This window comes from Camelus dromedarius, chromosome 28, assembly GCF_036321535.1.
Source record: "Camelus dromedarius isolate mCamDro1 chromosome 28, mCamDro1.pat, whole genome shotgun sequence".
NCBI lineage: Eukaryota > Metazoa > Chordata > Mammalia > Artiodactyla > Camelidae > Camelus > Camelus dromedarius.
In genome coordinates, this window is record NC_087463.1 from 8,323,556 (window position 1) to 8,340,709 (window position 17,154).

General features: G+C 37.4%; 1 protein-coding gene across 7 annotated transcripts in view; it reads right to left on the minus strand.

Moving 5' to 3' along the window:
* DYM (dymeclin) overlaps positions 1-17,154 on the minus strand; it is a 309,224-nt gene that overhangs the window by 42,931 nt on the left and 249,139 nt on the right. For all 7 annotated transcript variants that reach the window (XM_031441938.2, XM_031441942.2, XM_031441940.2 and 4 more), the window contains one exon: positions 7,234-7,347. In XM_031441938.2, the coding sequence (XP_031297798.1) occupies positions 7,234-7,347 (114 nt within the window). The remainder of the gene's footprint in view (positions 1-7,233; positions 7,348-17,154) is intronic.

Genomic DNA, 17,154 nt, shown 5'->3' on the forward strand with positions numbered 1-17,154 from the left:
GAACACCAGCTGGAGGCTGTGGTAACAGACTGCGTGAGACGCAGAGAGGCAAAGTGGGACAGAGGTGACGAGGAGAGAGGAGAGATCTGGGAAACAGAATCCACAGAGCCTGTGAAAAGTGTCTAACGGCACTTCTGAGTTAGAGGAGGATGCTGGCTGGTTGTGTTCCCGTGGGTGGAAACACGTGAGGAGAGCAGGAGAGTGTGCCTGTGGACAAGATGAGGGTTGGTTCCCGTGGGGCCCTGAGATGGGGCCACCCAGGAGGAGGTGGCACACAGGGTGGCACTCAGTCTTCTTCTCTGGAGTGAGAGAACTGACAGAGATGCAGAAGACACGTGGCGTGGGGACAGGGAGGGACTCCTGATAGGAGTCAATATTAAGACGCTATGAAAAAAACTCTTGAAATTTCAGTCAACTTTCTGTATTTCTCTTTAGGCAACTAACAACAACAGTGAAAGTATTCTAAAAAGTGGCAATAAAATGAAGGCCTTAAAAATCATTTAGTGTGACGCTGCCTATCCACTTTTAATTCTATGATTGACCTAGTGTCTGAAGTGAATGAAATGAGAAGTTCACTTACTGTCAGTAACTTCCGCTATTCCATAGTTTCCTATTTACACGAAAAGAGAAGTTATCCTCTCGTTAATTATCCCAGAAAAGCATGACCTAATTTTCTAACACTAGATATGGTAAAATTCTTAATCCTCAAATGACATAGATAATTCACTAAACCGAAGGAAAGAGGGAACCTGGACACTGCATGATTAAATACAAGGTGGTGAGGTGGTGGTGGAGGACCCGCAAGGCCTGGATGAATGCTGACCCATCATCACGACACTCAGGACGCTCGCTAGGACGCAAAGTGGCAGCCAGGGACAGGCCTGCTGTGGACGTAGACAGTGGGAACTTTGAGCTGCGGCTTCTAACTGAGCTCCTGGAGGACACACTAACTTTATTTATTTCCTTCCAAACTCTTAAGGAGAAATAAGCATCTTAGGATTTCAGAGCCTGTTCTTTTTGTCTCTGTTTATGCAGGAGGGTCCCCCAAAGCTAATTACCTGGTATTGCCTTTCCCAGACTTCACGCAATACCAGTAAGAAGAGGATGTTTAGAATGATATTAATACTATTTACTCTGAACAGCCAAGTTGTTTAACTCTATAGACAGATTTATCCAAAGAGTATATATTCCCACACAGGATATTACACAAATATTTTACAAGGCTATGTCAAATAACATTTGATTGAAAAATATTTTATTTGGTTGAAACTCAATTACTATGCCATGGGCTTCCAGATCTTACTGTTTACTTGCCCAAAATTGGAAGAATAATTCTTTTACAAATTTGGCTTTAATTCTGCAGTGCAAGGGAAACTTCAAAAACTTCTGGCTCATCTTCCTCAGCTGACATTAGCTGGCTAATTTCTCATGAGTAAGACGCACTGTGCTTCCCTTAACAACTCAAAAGGTGGTTTGAAAGAATTCTAAATTTTATAAATGTTTAATTTATATTTTAAGAAAGAACAAGTCAGTAAGTACACCCTTTTCCACACTTTCATAAAGAGCTTACTGAAACAGCATTTCCAATTTGAAACAACCTCTCTGACATCAATCTCAAGTACAAAGCTATTATTACACACCCGACAATTATTTTATCAGTATATATTAGTGAACCACCCAAAAGACTATAATGTGCTGTCATGTGGCATAGTGCAAATGTTATTCAACACACAGCTTGAATTTTCAATCAATTTAGATACGGCAGAAGTCTGTGAATTAAACTCTAGAGGTTTTAAGTGATTCGTTTTATTATAAACAATCTAAAAAGATGATTAAAATAATTGAGATAAAGCTTGATTATAAAGATAAACAGGCTCTTTTTCCAGAAACATCTGTGGTAATAATGTGCTATCATTTAAACCAACCGAGGATGACTCACCATCTGTGAGTAAATGTAATTTTGGTTTCTTTTCTAGTACTGGGGATGGATTTCTTTCTTTTTTTTTTTAAACTGAATCATCCATCCTCCATCATCTGTCCCTCTTGTAACCACAGAGTGAGATGGTAAGCTGCAGCAAGGAATACAGTTTCCTGCTGTGTTCCACAACAAAATTAACCAGCCCACTTAAGGAATTTACCCATGACCTTGGCTTCAATGGGCTCTTCCTCTAAATAAGTTAACTGGGCTGGGACCTCCCACAGATCAATTAATTTCTGCATTTATTTAGCCACAATCCCAAAAAACAAAGAGTTATATTTCTCATTTACATTTACTGTCTCAAATATAAAGGGCACTTTCTTTCTGAACATAGTACAATAATATATGAACAACATATTAACACTTAGACGGATAGTCTGTACATTGTCATTCACTTTGCTTTAAAGCGAGTGTTATAGTTAACTACTAAATTAACTTTCAGTATCTCTGTGGGCCATGGAGGAGCGTTTGGGCCAGGAGTGTACACTAGAGGAATTAGAAAATAAAATCTGGGATTGGAGTAAGAAAGAAACAAATGGACAAAACTAGTGAGAGATAATTCAAGAGAGGAGCCGGAGTTTATTACAGGGGAGGGACGGATACAAAAGGGGACTTGGGACAGCACTGCAATGACAGCAGAGTGAGGAAGCAGAAACTGCCCACAGAAGAGAAAGGAGGTGGGGAAAAGGATGGGCAAGGGGATGGGTATACAAAGTCTTAACAAGAAGGTGGCCTAGTGCCCAGGTCTTGGTTCCTAAAACCATTTAAAAAAAAAAAAAAGGAACCAGGGCTTATTCAAGAACTGGTTGATTCCAGGGCTGGGGAGAATACAGGAGCCAACCTGGAGGAGCTCCCACTGGCCAAAGCGAGAACAATTTGAGCAACAAAATAACTAAATAAAAGCACTGAATTATAATCTACAGAATAAAATACAAAATTATCATTAGGTAAACACCACAGGAATCACTGTGCAGGTAAGCTCCACTGATGAATGATAAAATCGGGGCAAAATTTTGAGGAGAAGCAGGATATTAGCAAAGTCTTGAAGTCTCATCCCCAAGACAGTAATCAATAACAAAGGAAAAATAGTGACTTTTCACTGGAGAAATCTGGTGGACACCACGTTAACCAAGTGATGAGGGATAACATTAACAGTAATGAGGAACGCTGACACCATGTGCCTCCTGACATGATGAACCAGAAGGACAGAGCATCACTTCTGTGGTGTTTTTACCAAATATACATAACTTCAATATAATCACGAGGAGACATAATACAAGAAAAACTCCAACTGAGAGACAGTCTACAAAACAAGTGACCAGCCCTGGAGTGGTGGTTCTCAAGAACTCACTCCAAGGTGCTGCAAATCTCAGTACCTCTGGGGAGCCATCAACCACCCCTGCCATCTACAGCATCAAGCCAGCCAGGAGCTGCTTCTAGCGGACAATGGCTCCTCCTCTCCTGCCTCCCAAAGCGCCCACCAGCGCTCCTCCCCTGGGCAGACCCCCACTCAGAACAACACAGAGAGGAGGTGACTGTGACGCAGAGCCGGTAATAGATATTTCAGTACAAATGTAGTTCTCCTATTTGTTTGCACAGGACAATCAGTGACTGGATAGTCAACACTTTTTATTTTAAAAATGTGTTTTCCATCCCCCTTGAACCATATTCTTTCTCATTATGAACCATATACAACTTTAAGCAATTTGTTTTTCTGGCATATAAATCTGACCCCACACTGTCTTTTCAAACCCTGATTTCATGGTTATTATGGATTCTTACTTTCTCTGTCCCTGCACTGAATCCCTTCTCTCCTCACTTTTTTTTGGGGGGGGGGGTGCTAATTAGATTTACTTATTTATTTATTTTTAGTTTTTTTTTGTGGAGGCACTGGGGACTGAACCCAGGACCTCGCGCATGCTAAGCACACGCTCTACAGCTGAGCTATACCCTCTCCCCTCGCCTCACTTCTTAACTGAAACCTGGTACTCCCCTCAGGACTCCCAAACCCTTGGAGCCTTTGGAAATAGAGGCTGCTCATTCTTTCACACCTCACAGCCTTTGGGGTCTGGAGGGGCGGTTGGTGTCCTCTTTGCTTTCATTGTTGTTCCTTGGCTATTATTCCTCTACCTTTAAGTACAGAGCTCTGCTCACACGAGGCTGGTACCAGCTTTTTCTCTTCCTTATAGCTGCCACTGACTGACTCTGAGGCCATTCTCCCATTTACTGTAGCATCTGGCTCACAGTCTTTCTTTCCTTGCGATGGCCTATTATTCTGGGGGACTACAATGTCCATGTGAATGACCCATCCTTGGCTTCCAGTTCATTAACTGGCTCAATCACACTGACTTTCATTCACATTCATATCACTTCGGTCCCCCTCCTCATGGCCAAATCCAGACCATGCTGTCACTGAGATCTGCTCCTTTTTAATATCTTCAGTATAAATATACTGCTCTCTAATCACAGCTTCCATTACTTCTACTTTGCTGCTTCTTTGATCTCATCAAAACCCCCTCCCCGTGACTCCATTATCTTTTTCTTCTAACCTCCGGATAGTTCCACATCTTTCTTTTTTTCTGTTTTTAACTTTAGCTTTCATTTAAGCGTAGTTGATTTACAATGTTAGTTTCAGGTGTACAGCAAAGCAATTCAGTTATACATATACATATATATATATTTTTTTCTCTTCAGATTCTTTTCCATTATATGTTATTACAAGAAACTGAATATAGTTCCCTGTGCTATACAGTAGGTCCTTGTTGTTTACCTATTTTATACATAGTAATGTGTATCTGTTAATCCCAAACTCCTAATTTATCCCTCCCCTGCCCTTTCCCCTTTGGTAACCATAGTTTTTGTTTTCTACGTCCATGAGTCTGTTTTTGGTTTGGAAATAGAATTTGTACCATTTTTTTTTTTTTTTAGATTCCACACAGAAGTGATACCACATGTGATATCTGTCTTTCTCTTTTTGCCTTATTTCACTTAATATGACAATCTCTAGGTTCTATGGTGCTGCAAATGGCATTATGTCATTCTTTTTTATGGTTGAGTAATATTCTATTGTGTATGTGTATACACACACACATATATATGTATATGTATACCACCTCTTTATCCAGTCATCTATCGATGGACATTTAGGTTGTTTCCAAGTCTTGGCTATTGTAAACAGTGCTGCTTGGGGGTTACATGTGTCTTTTCGAATTATAGATTTCTCTGGATATATGCCCAGGAATGGGACTGCTGGATCATATGGTAAGTGTATTTTTAGTTTTTTTAAGAAACCTCCATACTAGAGTAATGTAAATAAAAGCAAAAAAAACCCAAATGGGACCTAATTAAACTTAAAAGCTTTTGCACAGCTAAGGATACCATCAACAAAATGAAAAGATAATCTACAGAACGGGAGAAAATATTTGCAAATGATGCAACAAGGGACTAATTTCCAAAAGATACAAACAGCTCATACAGCTTAATACCAAAAAAACAAACAACTCACTCAAAAAAAACGGACAGAAGACCTAAATAGACATTTCTCCAAAGAAGACATCCAGACAGGCACATGAAAAGATGCTCAGTTTTGCTAATTATTAGAGAAATGCAAATCAAAACTACAATGAGGTATCACTTCATACCAGTCAGAATGGCCTTCATTAGAAAGTCCACAAATGACAAATGCTGGAGACGGTGTGGAGAAAAAGGAACCCTCCTACACTGCTGGTGGGAATGTAAATTGGTGCAGCCGATTCTTTCCTGACTTAGCTTAAACACCAAGAGCCATCACTTCCTGTGAGTTGCCAGTCTAATCATCATGGATTTTTGTACTGGTTAACATGGTATTTTTAGTTCAAACAAATTTGAAACAGTGAAAAAGAAAACCCCAAAAGACCTCAGTCGTCTTACTTTATGTAAGAAAGGAAACAATAAGAGTTCTTCACACTTAAGGAATTGTCAGGAAGAGAGTAAAGGGAGATATGGGGGGGGTGGGGTCCTGGTGAACTATAATCAGTTTTTAAGCAATTGCCACATGGTGGTGCCATTTTAGCTGATAAACAGAAACACCCCCACCTTTGCTCAGCACCACATGAACAGCACGGCTGTTTACGTACAGCGGAACTTCTGCAAGTGATTATGACTAATGTGCTGTTGCTTCACACACTCTGTTATTATAACTGAAAATATTTTCATATCCTACAATGTTCATTAAGCAGTGGTTCTAGTGATAGTGCTAAAAAACACAGCCCCCCAAAACGGTAATGCTCGAACAGAAGTTAGTTGTGATAAAACACTACGAAGAAGGTCAAGCGTTCACTATGACGCCCTGTGCTGTTAATTTAGGAATGAGCACTCTAAAATATTAGAGGTAATGGAGGAAAAAATTAAAAGAAGTATTAATGTAAAAATAGGCAACAATGCTGTACATTCATGCACTCCGCCAAATATCTTCTCCTATGGGAAAGTTAGTCTTGAAGTCTGAGTTTTGTAACATGAGATCACTTCAGGAACTCATCTACTACACACATGTGAATGCCTTCTCAAAATACAGCATTTCCTCTACCTCTTCCATGAAATGATCCTCTTTCAATAGCTTTACCCAGGCATACAGTAAACGGCGTGGTGATTATGAGCACGGACTCTGAAGCCAGACTACCTGGGTATGAATCTCCTAGTTCTCTAGTTTTCTAGTTGTGCGAAACTTTGGGTAAATTACTTAACCTCTCTGTGCACCAGTTTCCCATCCCAGAAAATTAGGATGATGACACTACGTACCTTCAAAGGACTTGCTGCAAGGATTGAATGAGTTATCATATGTAAGACACTTAGTCCCTCCCAAAAGCACTGAGTAAACACTATGCAAGTATTATCTATTGCCGAAGTGACACCATCACCACCACCACCAACAACTTCCCATCAACTCTTGATACTTACAAGACTCAGTTTATTTCACTGGGTTAAAAAAATAAGGTGCTCCGTTATTCACAGTACATGAATTACTCATAGTATATGCAGTGGTTACTCATAGGGTATGCAGTGGTATGAAGACAGTCCTTCTTTTGCTACTTCTTTTGGAAAACTGTCAGAATCCTTCATCACAGTTCTGTGTGCCAGTATATAGTAGAGCAGGCAGTATTCAGAGAGCCTTTTGTGGCCCAAGTGCTGGGTAAGTGATATAATTCTGAATGGAGCCCACGCAGACACTAATATTTACATCCAGTGATAAAACAGCATGCTTCTTTCGCCAGTCTTACCTTCAGCCTGTCTTTGGGCAGCGCGACGACCCCTTGCTTGATGATTTCCAGGACCCGCTCCACTGACAGCTCAGCTCCAGCTTGTAGCAACCTTGAGCTGAAGAAGGTGATCACCTGGAATGTGAAGTGTTATTTTTTTTTTTAAACAAGTAGATGTATGAGATGTATTTTCAGTAGCTGCCTTTCTCACATGGTAGTCAAACTCTCATAGTTCCATTTCTTAGAGGGATCTGGCTTTTCATTCACTAGCTCTCCTGAATCAGTCCTCTCTCTAAAGGGTTTGATGGCTGAATCAGAGCCAGCCCCTAAATATTCAGGGCTGATTATCCATTCTGTGCGTTAAGCAGCTTCCTGAATTCTGCTCTTCCTTGTGCTGCCTCACCTTGCATTTATATTTCACTTAAACAGCAGCATCCATTAGAAGGTGGGAAGAGAAAGCTAAAGCTTAAAACCTATAAATATTGAAGCTTAATATAAAGTCTTAATAAGAAGGGAATTTGAAGTTAATGGCTAAAATGATGTTTTGGGGATTATTTATCAATTTAATTTATACACAACACTCTTATCCCTGACCACCAGAGATAATCAACAGCAAGCTGTAATTTTTTGGTGTCCTGTCACAGCACAGCCTGAAGTACGTAGCAAGATGCAAACACAGTAACATTATGGAAATAACACTATCTCTTAACGCTTGTCATTAAAAGAATGGCATCATTTCTTAGGAAATTAGCTGATAATTCAAGAACACCATAGGTCACTTTTTATTCAACAGACTAAACTATATACACTATGTACACTATAGACAAGTGTTTATAGGCAGACATGCAAAAAATAAATATTTACGTTTTTTAAAAAGTTGACCATTACCAATTATATGTTTTCTATTTTATAGATAAAATATTTTAAGTTACTAACGGCTATTTTCAAATATTTTAATACATTTTCATTCCGGGTCACTCTCCTAAATATTAATTGTTCAAGTGTACAATAATTGTTCTCCTAACCGTCCTAGTGGAAAGTGCATGATAGGACATAAATCCACTGAAATGGATTTATTCTGCAAAGCAGAGACCCAGCTGGAGCCAGAACCCTAACAAGCTCGTGCCTTGAGAGACTGAGAATGACTGAAAACAAAGGCAGCCAATGGCAGGCTCCACTGCTGCTGACTCCAAATAAATCATTTCTTTATCTCAGGCAGTTTGCTGGCACCAGCTCCTTTGCGAGTTGCTTATTTTGTCCATGACAGGCTGGTTTTCAACGTGTGCCTATGGGTTTTGTTTTTTCCAAGTCAGATTTTAAGTTCTTCTGGGGAATTCTGGGATAAAATTTTGTTTGCAGAGTTTACAGACAAGCAGGTACTGAAACTGATTTTTTATAAAAAGTAATTAAGTCTCTTTTTATTTTAAAATGGACATTTTATACATGCAAAATTCAGTGAAAATACTTTGTGAATTTTAGTTTTACTTCAAGTTTCTATGTTTTAATCAGTACATCGATGATACCCTTGACAGCCTATTCAGTGGAAGAGAATATCCAGAGAATTTACAGAGGAAATAGATGATATTTTGTGTCTTCAAGAAAGATGAAATGTGTATAGCAACTAACCTTCAATAAAAGAAAGAAAAGTTTTTGAAAAAAAAAGACGCAATGTAATTGGGGAACAAGACACAGATCAAACATGTATAACCAGACAGATTTAGACATCATGGTAGTGTATACCATGAACTGCTCAAAGTCAGAGACCTAGTTTGGGGTCCTGCCTGTGATACTTAACTAACAATATGTAAGATGCTCAACTTCCTTAGGTTTAATTTATTCTCTTTTTTTTCCAGTTTCTTATTGTAGAATCTTATCATTGATTTAAGACCTTTCTTCTTTTCTAATAGAAGCATTTATTGCTGTAAATTTCCCTCTAATCTTGAGCTGTGGCCCACAAATCCTGATATATTGCATTTTCATTTTGCTCACTTTAAAAATGTGTTTTATTTCCGTTGTGAACTCCTCTCTTTGACCCACAGATTTTAATTTTCAAATATTTGAGTATTTTCCAGATACCTTTCTTATTGATTTCTAGTTTAATTTCAATGTGGTCAAAGAGCATACTCTATATGATTTCAAATCTTAAATGTGTTGAGGTTTGTTTTACAGCCACAAATATGATCTATCTCAGGGAACGTATGTGTTTTATGTGCACTGATGCTGCTGGGTGAAATGGTCTATAAATGTCAATTAAATCAAGTGGGTTGGTATCACTATTTAGATCTTTTGTAACATTACTAATGTTCTATTTGTTGTATCAGTTACTGAGAAAGAAGTGATATTATGGATTTGTCTATTTCTCTTTGCAATTTTATCAGCTTTTGCTCCATGTATTTTGAATGTCTGTTGTTAGGCTCATCCACATTTGGGGTTGTTATGTCTTGGTGAAATGACCCCTTTATCATTACATGGTGTCCTTCTCTCTCTCTGGTAATATTCCTTGTTCTGAAGTATACTTTACTGTTAACAGTCACTCTGACTTTCTTTTGATTAGTGCTTGCACGATAAGACTTTCATCCTTTTTCTATTAATCTATGTCTTTATATTTAAAGTGAGTTTGTTACAGATAGCACCACTTATCTTTTCATCCAATCTGAAAATCTCATAACTGAGCCATTTCATGTACTTGTTTGACGTGGTTGGACTCACGTCTACCTCACTGCTTATTACTTTCTATTTGTTGCACTATTATCCATTCTACTTTCCTGCCTGCCTTTGGACTGAGTATAAATTATGATTCTTTTTAATCTCCATCTTTGGCTTATGAGTTAAATCTCCAGCTCTCTCTCTCTCTTTTTTTTGTACAGTTTGCTGTACAGTTTATAATATATACATTTAATTTATTATCTACCATCAAATAATCTTATACCACTTCACATTGTCAAGAACTGTGAAGTGTCTAACATTTTACCCTTTTGCAAATTAAGTTACTCGGTCATAGTTTTATGGATCCTGGAAGAAGATGAGGATTTCTAAGTCAGTGATGAAGACAATCTGTTAGTCACAGTAGTAGCAGGAACCAGAACACTAGCATTTCTGCGCTAGTCCCCAAGCCCCAATTCGCACAAGTGTGATTTTTTCTTATTGAGGTATACTTGATCTACAATATTATATTAGTTTCAGGTATACAACCCAGTGATTCAAAATCTTAACACTATACTCCACTTATAGTCATTATAAAATATTGGCTATATTCTCTTCGCTGTACAATATACACTTGTAGCTTATTTACCTTATACAGAGTAATCCCCTGTAACGCTCCTCGCCTCTTCCTTTTCCCTACTGGTAACCAATAGAGTTTGCTCTCTGTATTTGTGAGTCTACTTCTGTTTTGTTACATTCATTTGTTTTATTTTACTAAGCATAATACCCTCCAGGTCCAACCATGTTACTACAAATGGCAAAATGTAATTCTTTTTTTTTTTTAAATGGCCCAATAGTATTCAATTACATATATAAAAACCAAATTTCTAAAAATTCTTATTTTTTATTGTAATGTAGTCAATTTACAATGTTAGTTTCAGGTGTATAGCAAAGTGATTTATTATACATATACATACATATATATATAATACTTTCAGGTTCTGTTATGGCTCACTACAAGAAACTGAATATAGTTCCTTGTGCTTTTTTATATATAGTAATGTGTATGTGTTAATCCCAAACTCCTAATCTATTCCTGCCCTCCCCAACCCCCCCAGCCTTGGTAACCACAGATTGTTTTCTTATATCTGTGAGTCTATTTCTGGAAAAACCACATCTTCTTTACCCATTCATCTCTTGATGGACACTTGAGGCTGCTTCCATATCTTGGCAATTGTAAATAATGCTGCTATGAGCATTGGAATGTATGTATCTTTTCAAATTAGTGTTTTTGTTTTATTCAGATCTATTCCCAGGAGTGGAACTGTTGGGTCATATTGTAGTTCTATTTTTAGTTTTTTGAGGAACCTCCATACTGTTATCCACAGTGGTTGCACCAATTTACATTCCCACCAACAGTGTACAGGAGTGATGTGGTATCTCATTTTAGTTTTGATTTATATCTGATAATCAGCAATGTTGAGCATCTTTTCCTGGGCCTGCTGGCATATGGATATCTTCTTTGGAAAAATGTCTATTCAGGTCATCCACCCATTTTTCAATTGGGTTATTTGTTTTTTGATATTGAGTTGTATGAGCTGGTTATATATTTTCAGTTTAAGCCCTTATCAGTCATATCATTTGCAAATATTTTCTCCCATTCAGTAAGCTGTCTTTTCGTTTTGTCAGTGGTTTCTTCTGCTGAGTAAAAGTTTTAAATTTAATTAGGTCCTATTTGTTTATTTTTGCTTTTATTTCATTTGCTTTAGGAGACAGATGCAAAAAAAAAATATTGCTATGATTTATGTTGAAGAAAGTTCTGGCTGAGTTTTCTCCTTTTTGCCTGAGTTTTCTTCTATGAATTTTATGGATTCTGGTCTTACATTTAGGTCTTTAATCCATTTTGTTTATTTTTATACATGGCATGAGAAAATACTCTAACTTCATTCTTTTACACGTAGCTGCCCAGTTTTACTAACATCACTTATTTTAAAGACTGTCTTTTCTCCATTGTATACTCTTGCCTCCTTTGTCACAGGTTAATTGACCATAAGTGCAAGGGTTTATTTCTAGGCTCTCTATTCTATTCCTTTGATCTATGTGCCTGTTTTTTTGTGCCAGTGCCATACTGTTTTGATTACTATAGCTTTGTAGTATAGTCTGAAGCCGGGGATCGTGATACCTCTAGCTCTGTTCCTCTTTCTCAAGATTGTTTTGGCAATTTGGGGTCTTTTGTGTTTCCTACCAATTTTAGATTTTTTCTAGTTCTGTGAAAAGTGCCATTGGTGTTTTGATGGGGATTGCACTGAATCTGTAGATTGCCTTGGGTAGTATGGTCATTTTAACAATATTAATTCTTCCAATTCACGAACACAGCATACTTAATCTGCCTGTGTCATCTTCAACTTCTTTCACCGGTTTTTTACAGTTTTCCAAGTTGAGGTCTTTTCTCTCCTCAGGTTTATTCTGAAGTATTTTATTCTTTTTCATGCTATGGTAAATGGGATTGTTTTCTTAATTTCTCTTTCTGATAGTTTGTTGTTAGTGTATAGAAATGCATCAGATTTCCATTTATTAATTTTGTACCCTGCAACTTTACTGAAATCATTTATTAGTACTAACAGTTTTTTCATGGCATTTTTAGGGTTTTCTATGTATTTTCATGTCATCTACAAATAGTGACAGTTTTACTTCTTCCTTTCCAATTTGGATTCCTTTTATTTCGTTTTCTTGTCTGACTGTTATGGCTAGCACTTCAGTACTATGTCAAATAAAAGTGGGAAGAATAGGCATCCTTGACTTGTTCCTGATCTTAGAGAAAACACCTTCAGCTTTTGACCACTGAGTATGATGTTAGTGGTGGACTTGTTATATGTGACCTTTATTATGTTGAGGTATTTTCCTTCTATACCTATTTTGCAGAGTTTCTTTTAATCATAAATGGATGACGACTTTTGTCAAAAGTTTTCTGCATCTATTGAGACGATCATATGACTTTTATTCTTCAGTTTGATAAGGTGGTATATCACATTGACCTACAGATACTGAACCATCCTTGCATCCCTGGGATAAGTCCCACTTGATCATGGTGTATGATCCTTTTAATGTATTGTTGAAGTCAGTTTGGTAATATTTTGTTAAGAATTTTTGCATCTATGTTCATCAGTGATATTGGCCTGCAATTTTCTTTATTTGAAATAAAGAATATTTCTTCATTTGGTGTCTGTCTGGTTTTGGTATCAGGGTGATGCTGCCTCACAGAATGAGTTCAGAACCATTCCTTCCTCTGCAATTTTTTGGAAATAGTTTGAGAGGGAAAGGTGTTAACTATTCTCTAAATATTTGATAGAACTCACCTGTGAAGCCATCTGATCCTGGATTTTTGTTTGTTAGGAGTTTTAAAATCATTGATTCAATTTCATTACTAGTAATTCGTCTGTTTATATTTTCTGTTTCTTCCTGGTTCAGTCTTGGGAGAGTGTACATTTCTAACAATTTGTCCATTTTTTTCTAGGTTGTCCGTTTTATTGGCATATAGTTATTTGTCATTATCTCTTATGAACCTTTGTGTATCTGTTAAGTTATTGGTTGTAATTTCTCACTTTTTATTTCTGATTTTATTGATTTGATCTTCTCTCTTCTTTTCCTGATGAGCCTGGAAAAAGGTTTATCAATTGTTTATGTTTTCATAGGATCAGTTCTTAGTTTCATTAATCTTTTCTATTTTTTCAGTATGTATGTCATTTATTTCTGCTCTGATCTTTGTGATTTCTTTCCTTCTACTAACTTTGGGTTTTGTTTTTTTCTTCATTCTCTAGTTCTTCCAGGTGTAAGGCTAGGTTGTTTGAGATTTTTCTAGTTTCCTGAAGGAGGTTTGTACTGCTATAAACTTCCCTCTTAGAATTACTTTTGATGCATCCCATGGATTTTGGATCACTGTATTTCCATTTTCATTTGTCTTCAGGACAATTTTTAAAAACTTCCTCTTTGATTTCTTCAGTCATCCTTTGGTTTTTTAGTAGCGTATTGTTTAGCCTCCACATGTATGTGTTTTTTTTGCCATCTTTTCCCCCTTGTAGTTGATATTTAGTCTCACAGCATTGTGTTTGGAAAAGATGCTGGATATGGCTCCAATTTTCTTAAATTTACTGAGACTTGTGGCCTGGCATGTGATCTATCATGGAGAATGTTCAATGCACACTTAAAAAGTATGCCTATTCTGCTGCTTTTGGATGGAATGTTCTATACATATCTATTAAGCCCATTTGGTCTAATGTGCCATTTAAGGCCAGTGTTTCCTTACTGATTTTCTGTCTAGATGATCTGTCCATTGATGTGAGTGGATTGCACAAGGTGATCTGAAGAGGGACAGATAACTCCTACAAACGCAGTGTGTTATACTATAGGAACAGAACTCTGAGCTTAGGGAACCCAAATCTCTTATAATGGTCAGTAAGCATGCCTACCTTTTGCACCAAAGGGAGACACAGACACGTCTCCATTCTACCTCATCTGATTCCAGATATCTGCATGATTCATTCTCTACCTCGTTCAAGTTTTTGCTCAAATGCACCTTCTCAGAGAAGTCTTCTCTGACTGTGCTCTTTAGATTTGCAATTTCCGAACCCTGTTCCAAACAGCACTCATCATTCCTCTTTCTTCTTTGGCTTAAGCAACTAGGTAGATATTGATGTCACTTACTGAGCTAAGGAAGACTGCAGAAGAAAAAGCTGATTCACTTTTTGTTTGATTTTTTTTGAAGAAAATAAAGAATTCTGATTTAACCTTGTTCAGCATTTGTGGTACTGCCATATAGGCAACTGAATGCACTAATTTGGAGCTCAGTTAGGATGGTCAGGTCTGGAAATACAGAAAACCTAATGTAAATTTTACACTGTCCAAAGATAAAAATAGTTCCTGCCTTTACCATACTACACAACTATTATTGTTCACTGTCTCTGTTCTCCACTTATATTCAGCCATGAGATTTCTTTCATGCCCCTTCTCATTTGGTGTGGTATTTCTATTTTGTTCTGTTGCTTAATTCAGCCAGACCATACCATCTTATTAGTTAGACAGGAGGGATATGTACCAGTGGCTAACAGAAATTTGGCTATTTGAAAAGCACATGTCTAAATCCTCCTGCAGAAGCTAAAAGTACTCCAAGGTTAGTCACTCTTGTCTCAGACATTCAACATTGCTTAATGTCTCAATGAAAAATATCAACTCTCAACTCCCTGTCAGCTAAAAATAACAGTGGATTCATAGTCTCCTCTACCAACACTTCTCAAGGTTAACTCCATGAAAGAAATAGCAAAGGCTTGCTTAAGCCAATATTGCAGGAGCATTGAGGGTGGGGAGAGGAGACAAGAGGGGAAGATAAAGTGCTGAAAGAGGCAAAAAGTAGAGATGTTATTTATATCTTTATAATGGCATGCTTTTCAAAATATGTAAAAAGAATTTAAAATGATTTTGAGTGAATTTCCAGTGTGTCCAACACTATTTTGGATGACAGTATTCAAGAAAAAGTTGTTGGAAAATCTGCTCATTTGGACTCTTCCTTAGGTTTATCCAAGTGAATGTGAAAGCATGGTGTTTATAATGAGAAGACCTGGATTCAAGGCCTGGTTGGGTGACTCACTCACTAAGTCACCCTGAGCCAACCATTTCACCTCTCAAACCCTGCTCTGCCACCCTCACGGGAGTCACATGAGATTGTGCGCATGCAAATAAGTGATAAAGCCCTATGCAAATATGTGATCATTATCTAAGAGGATGAGTCTTAGATGGGGGATCTGTGTTGAAATCACCTGGGAAGCTCTCTCTCAGCATGCTGGTTTCCTCATCTGTAAAGTGGGATAATAATAATGAGTTTACTGGTTTAAGGAGAATAAGAGAGTAATGTATGTAAAGGTACTTAGCCTCATTCCCAGCACTTAGTGAGTACTCAAAAATGTTTAAGAATATATTTATCTAGTTTTAAGAACTGCATAATGGCATACAGCCAAATGCCTACCCTGAGCATGCATTTTTCACTGAATACAGCTGGAGTGTCAGTAAGCAGCCAGTTCCTGACAAAGACAGGAAAGTAAGCACTGGTTATAAATCCAGCTTAACTCCCTGCTTTTACTTCCACATGGCTCAGTATTAGATATAGCATGAGGTCCTTTCTATTTTCTCACTTCATTCTGCTTTTTGCTTCTAAAGGAGACTAAGTTTCAAACAGATGCAGTTTGAATCCTTTACAGGATTCCTAAGTGTCCTTTAAAAAAAACAGTATGGTCCTTCAGAGAGATTTTTAAGGATGTCAACAGCCTGGTTACTAAGAAGAGAGCATCATGTTCACCATTGGTGGAGTAAAGGTTGGTCTGACATCATTCGAAGTAATCTTGAAGGAGAAAGTAAACAGTGACATTTCTGGATTTGTTTTCAGGTAGTGAACAGGCAAACAATGAGAAACTATAGGACATTTAGTGAATGGGGATAGTAGTTAGACATGATTAAAGCATGAGTTTTATTATCAAACTGCCTGCGTTTGAGTTCTAGCTCTATCACTGTCTGAATGTGTGATCATGAACATGTTAAATCTTTCTAAGCTGGTTTCTTTACCTGTAATTGAAAATTAAAGTGAAATATACCTCACAGCTTTGTTTCTTAATGAAGAGTAAGAGATAACACATGTAAATGCTTAGCGAGCATTTGATAAAAGCTAGCAATGCTAATGATGAAATGAACAGAAAAAGATCAAATGGTTTTTGATGTAGTTTAAACATTTAAAGCTAAGGAAACCAAATTATGTGTTATAACATGATGATCTATCGCCTATTACACTTACGACCACAGAAAAAAAGAAACTCTGGGTTAGTCTTTTATCAGAAACAAAGAAAAAATTGGCTATTATGAATAGAGGTATTGGTAATTAAACAGAGAACATTTCTCTCCAATATATTGCAGATATAGATTATCTGACATATATTGTGCATAGTTCAGTGACTATCCAAAAGAAGGGAGGAAGGAAGGAAAGAAACGGAAAGGAGGAAAGGAGAAAAAAGACAGAAAGGAATGAAGAAAGAAACTGAATTAAAGAGGTCCAGAGAAAGGCAAAAGTTACGACAGCAGGGATGAAATGGCAGCGCCCCAAGGAAAACAGTCTGCTATGATACACATGCAGCAATCCATCATGAGGTGTGCGTCCTAGAGAAAGATATGCAAATGTGCTTACTTATGAGGGAAATTATATATTTACACTTGTGTGATAATTTAATTATTGAAAATCTTCCTAAGTGTAAGTAATATAAG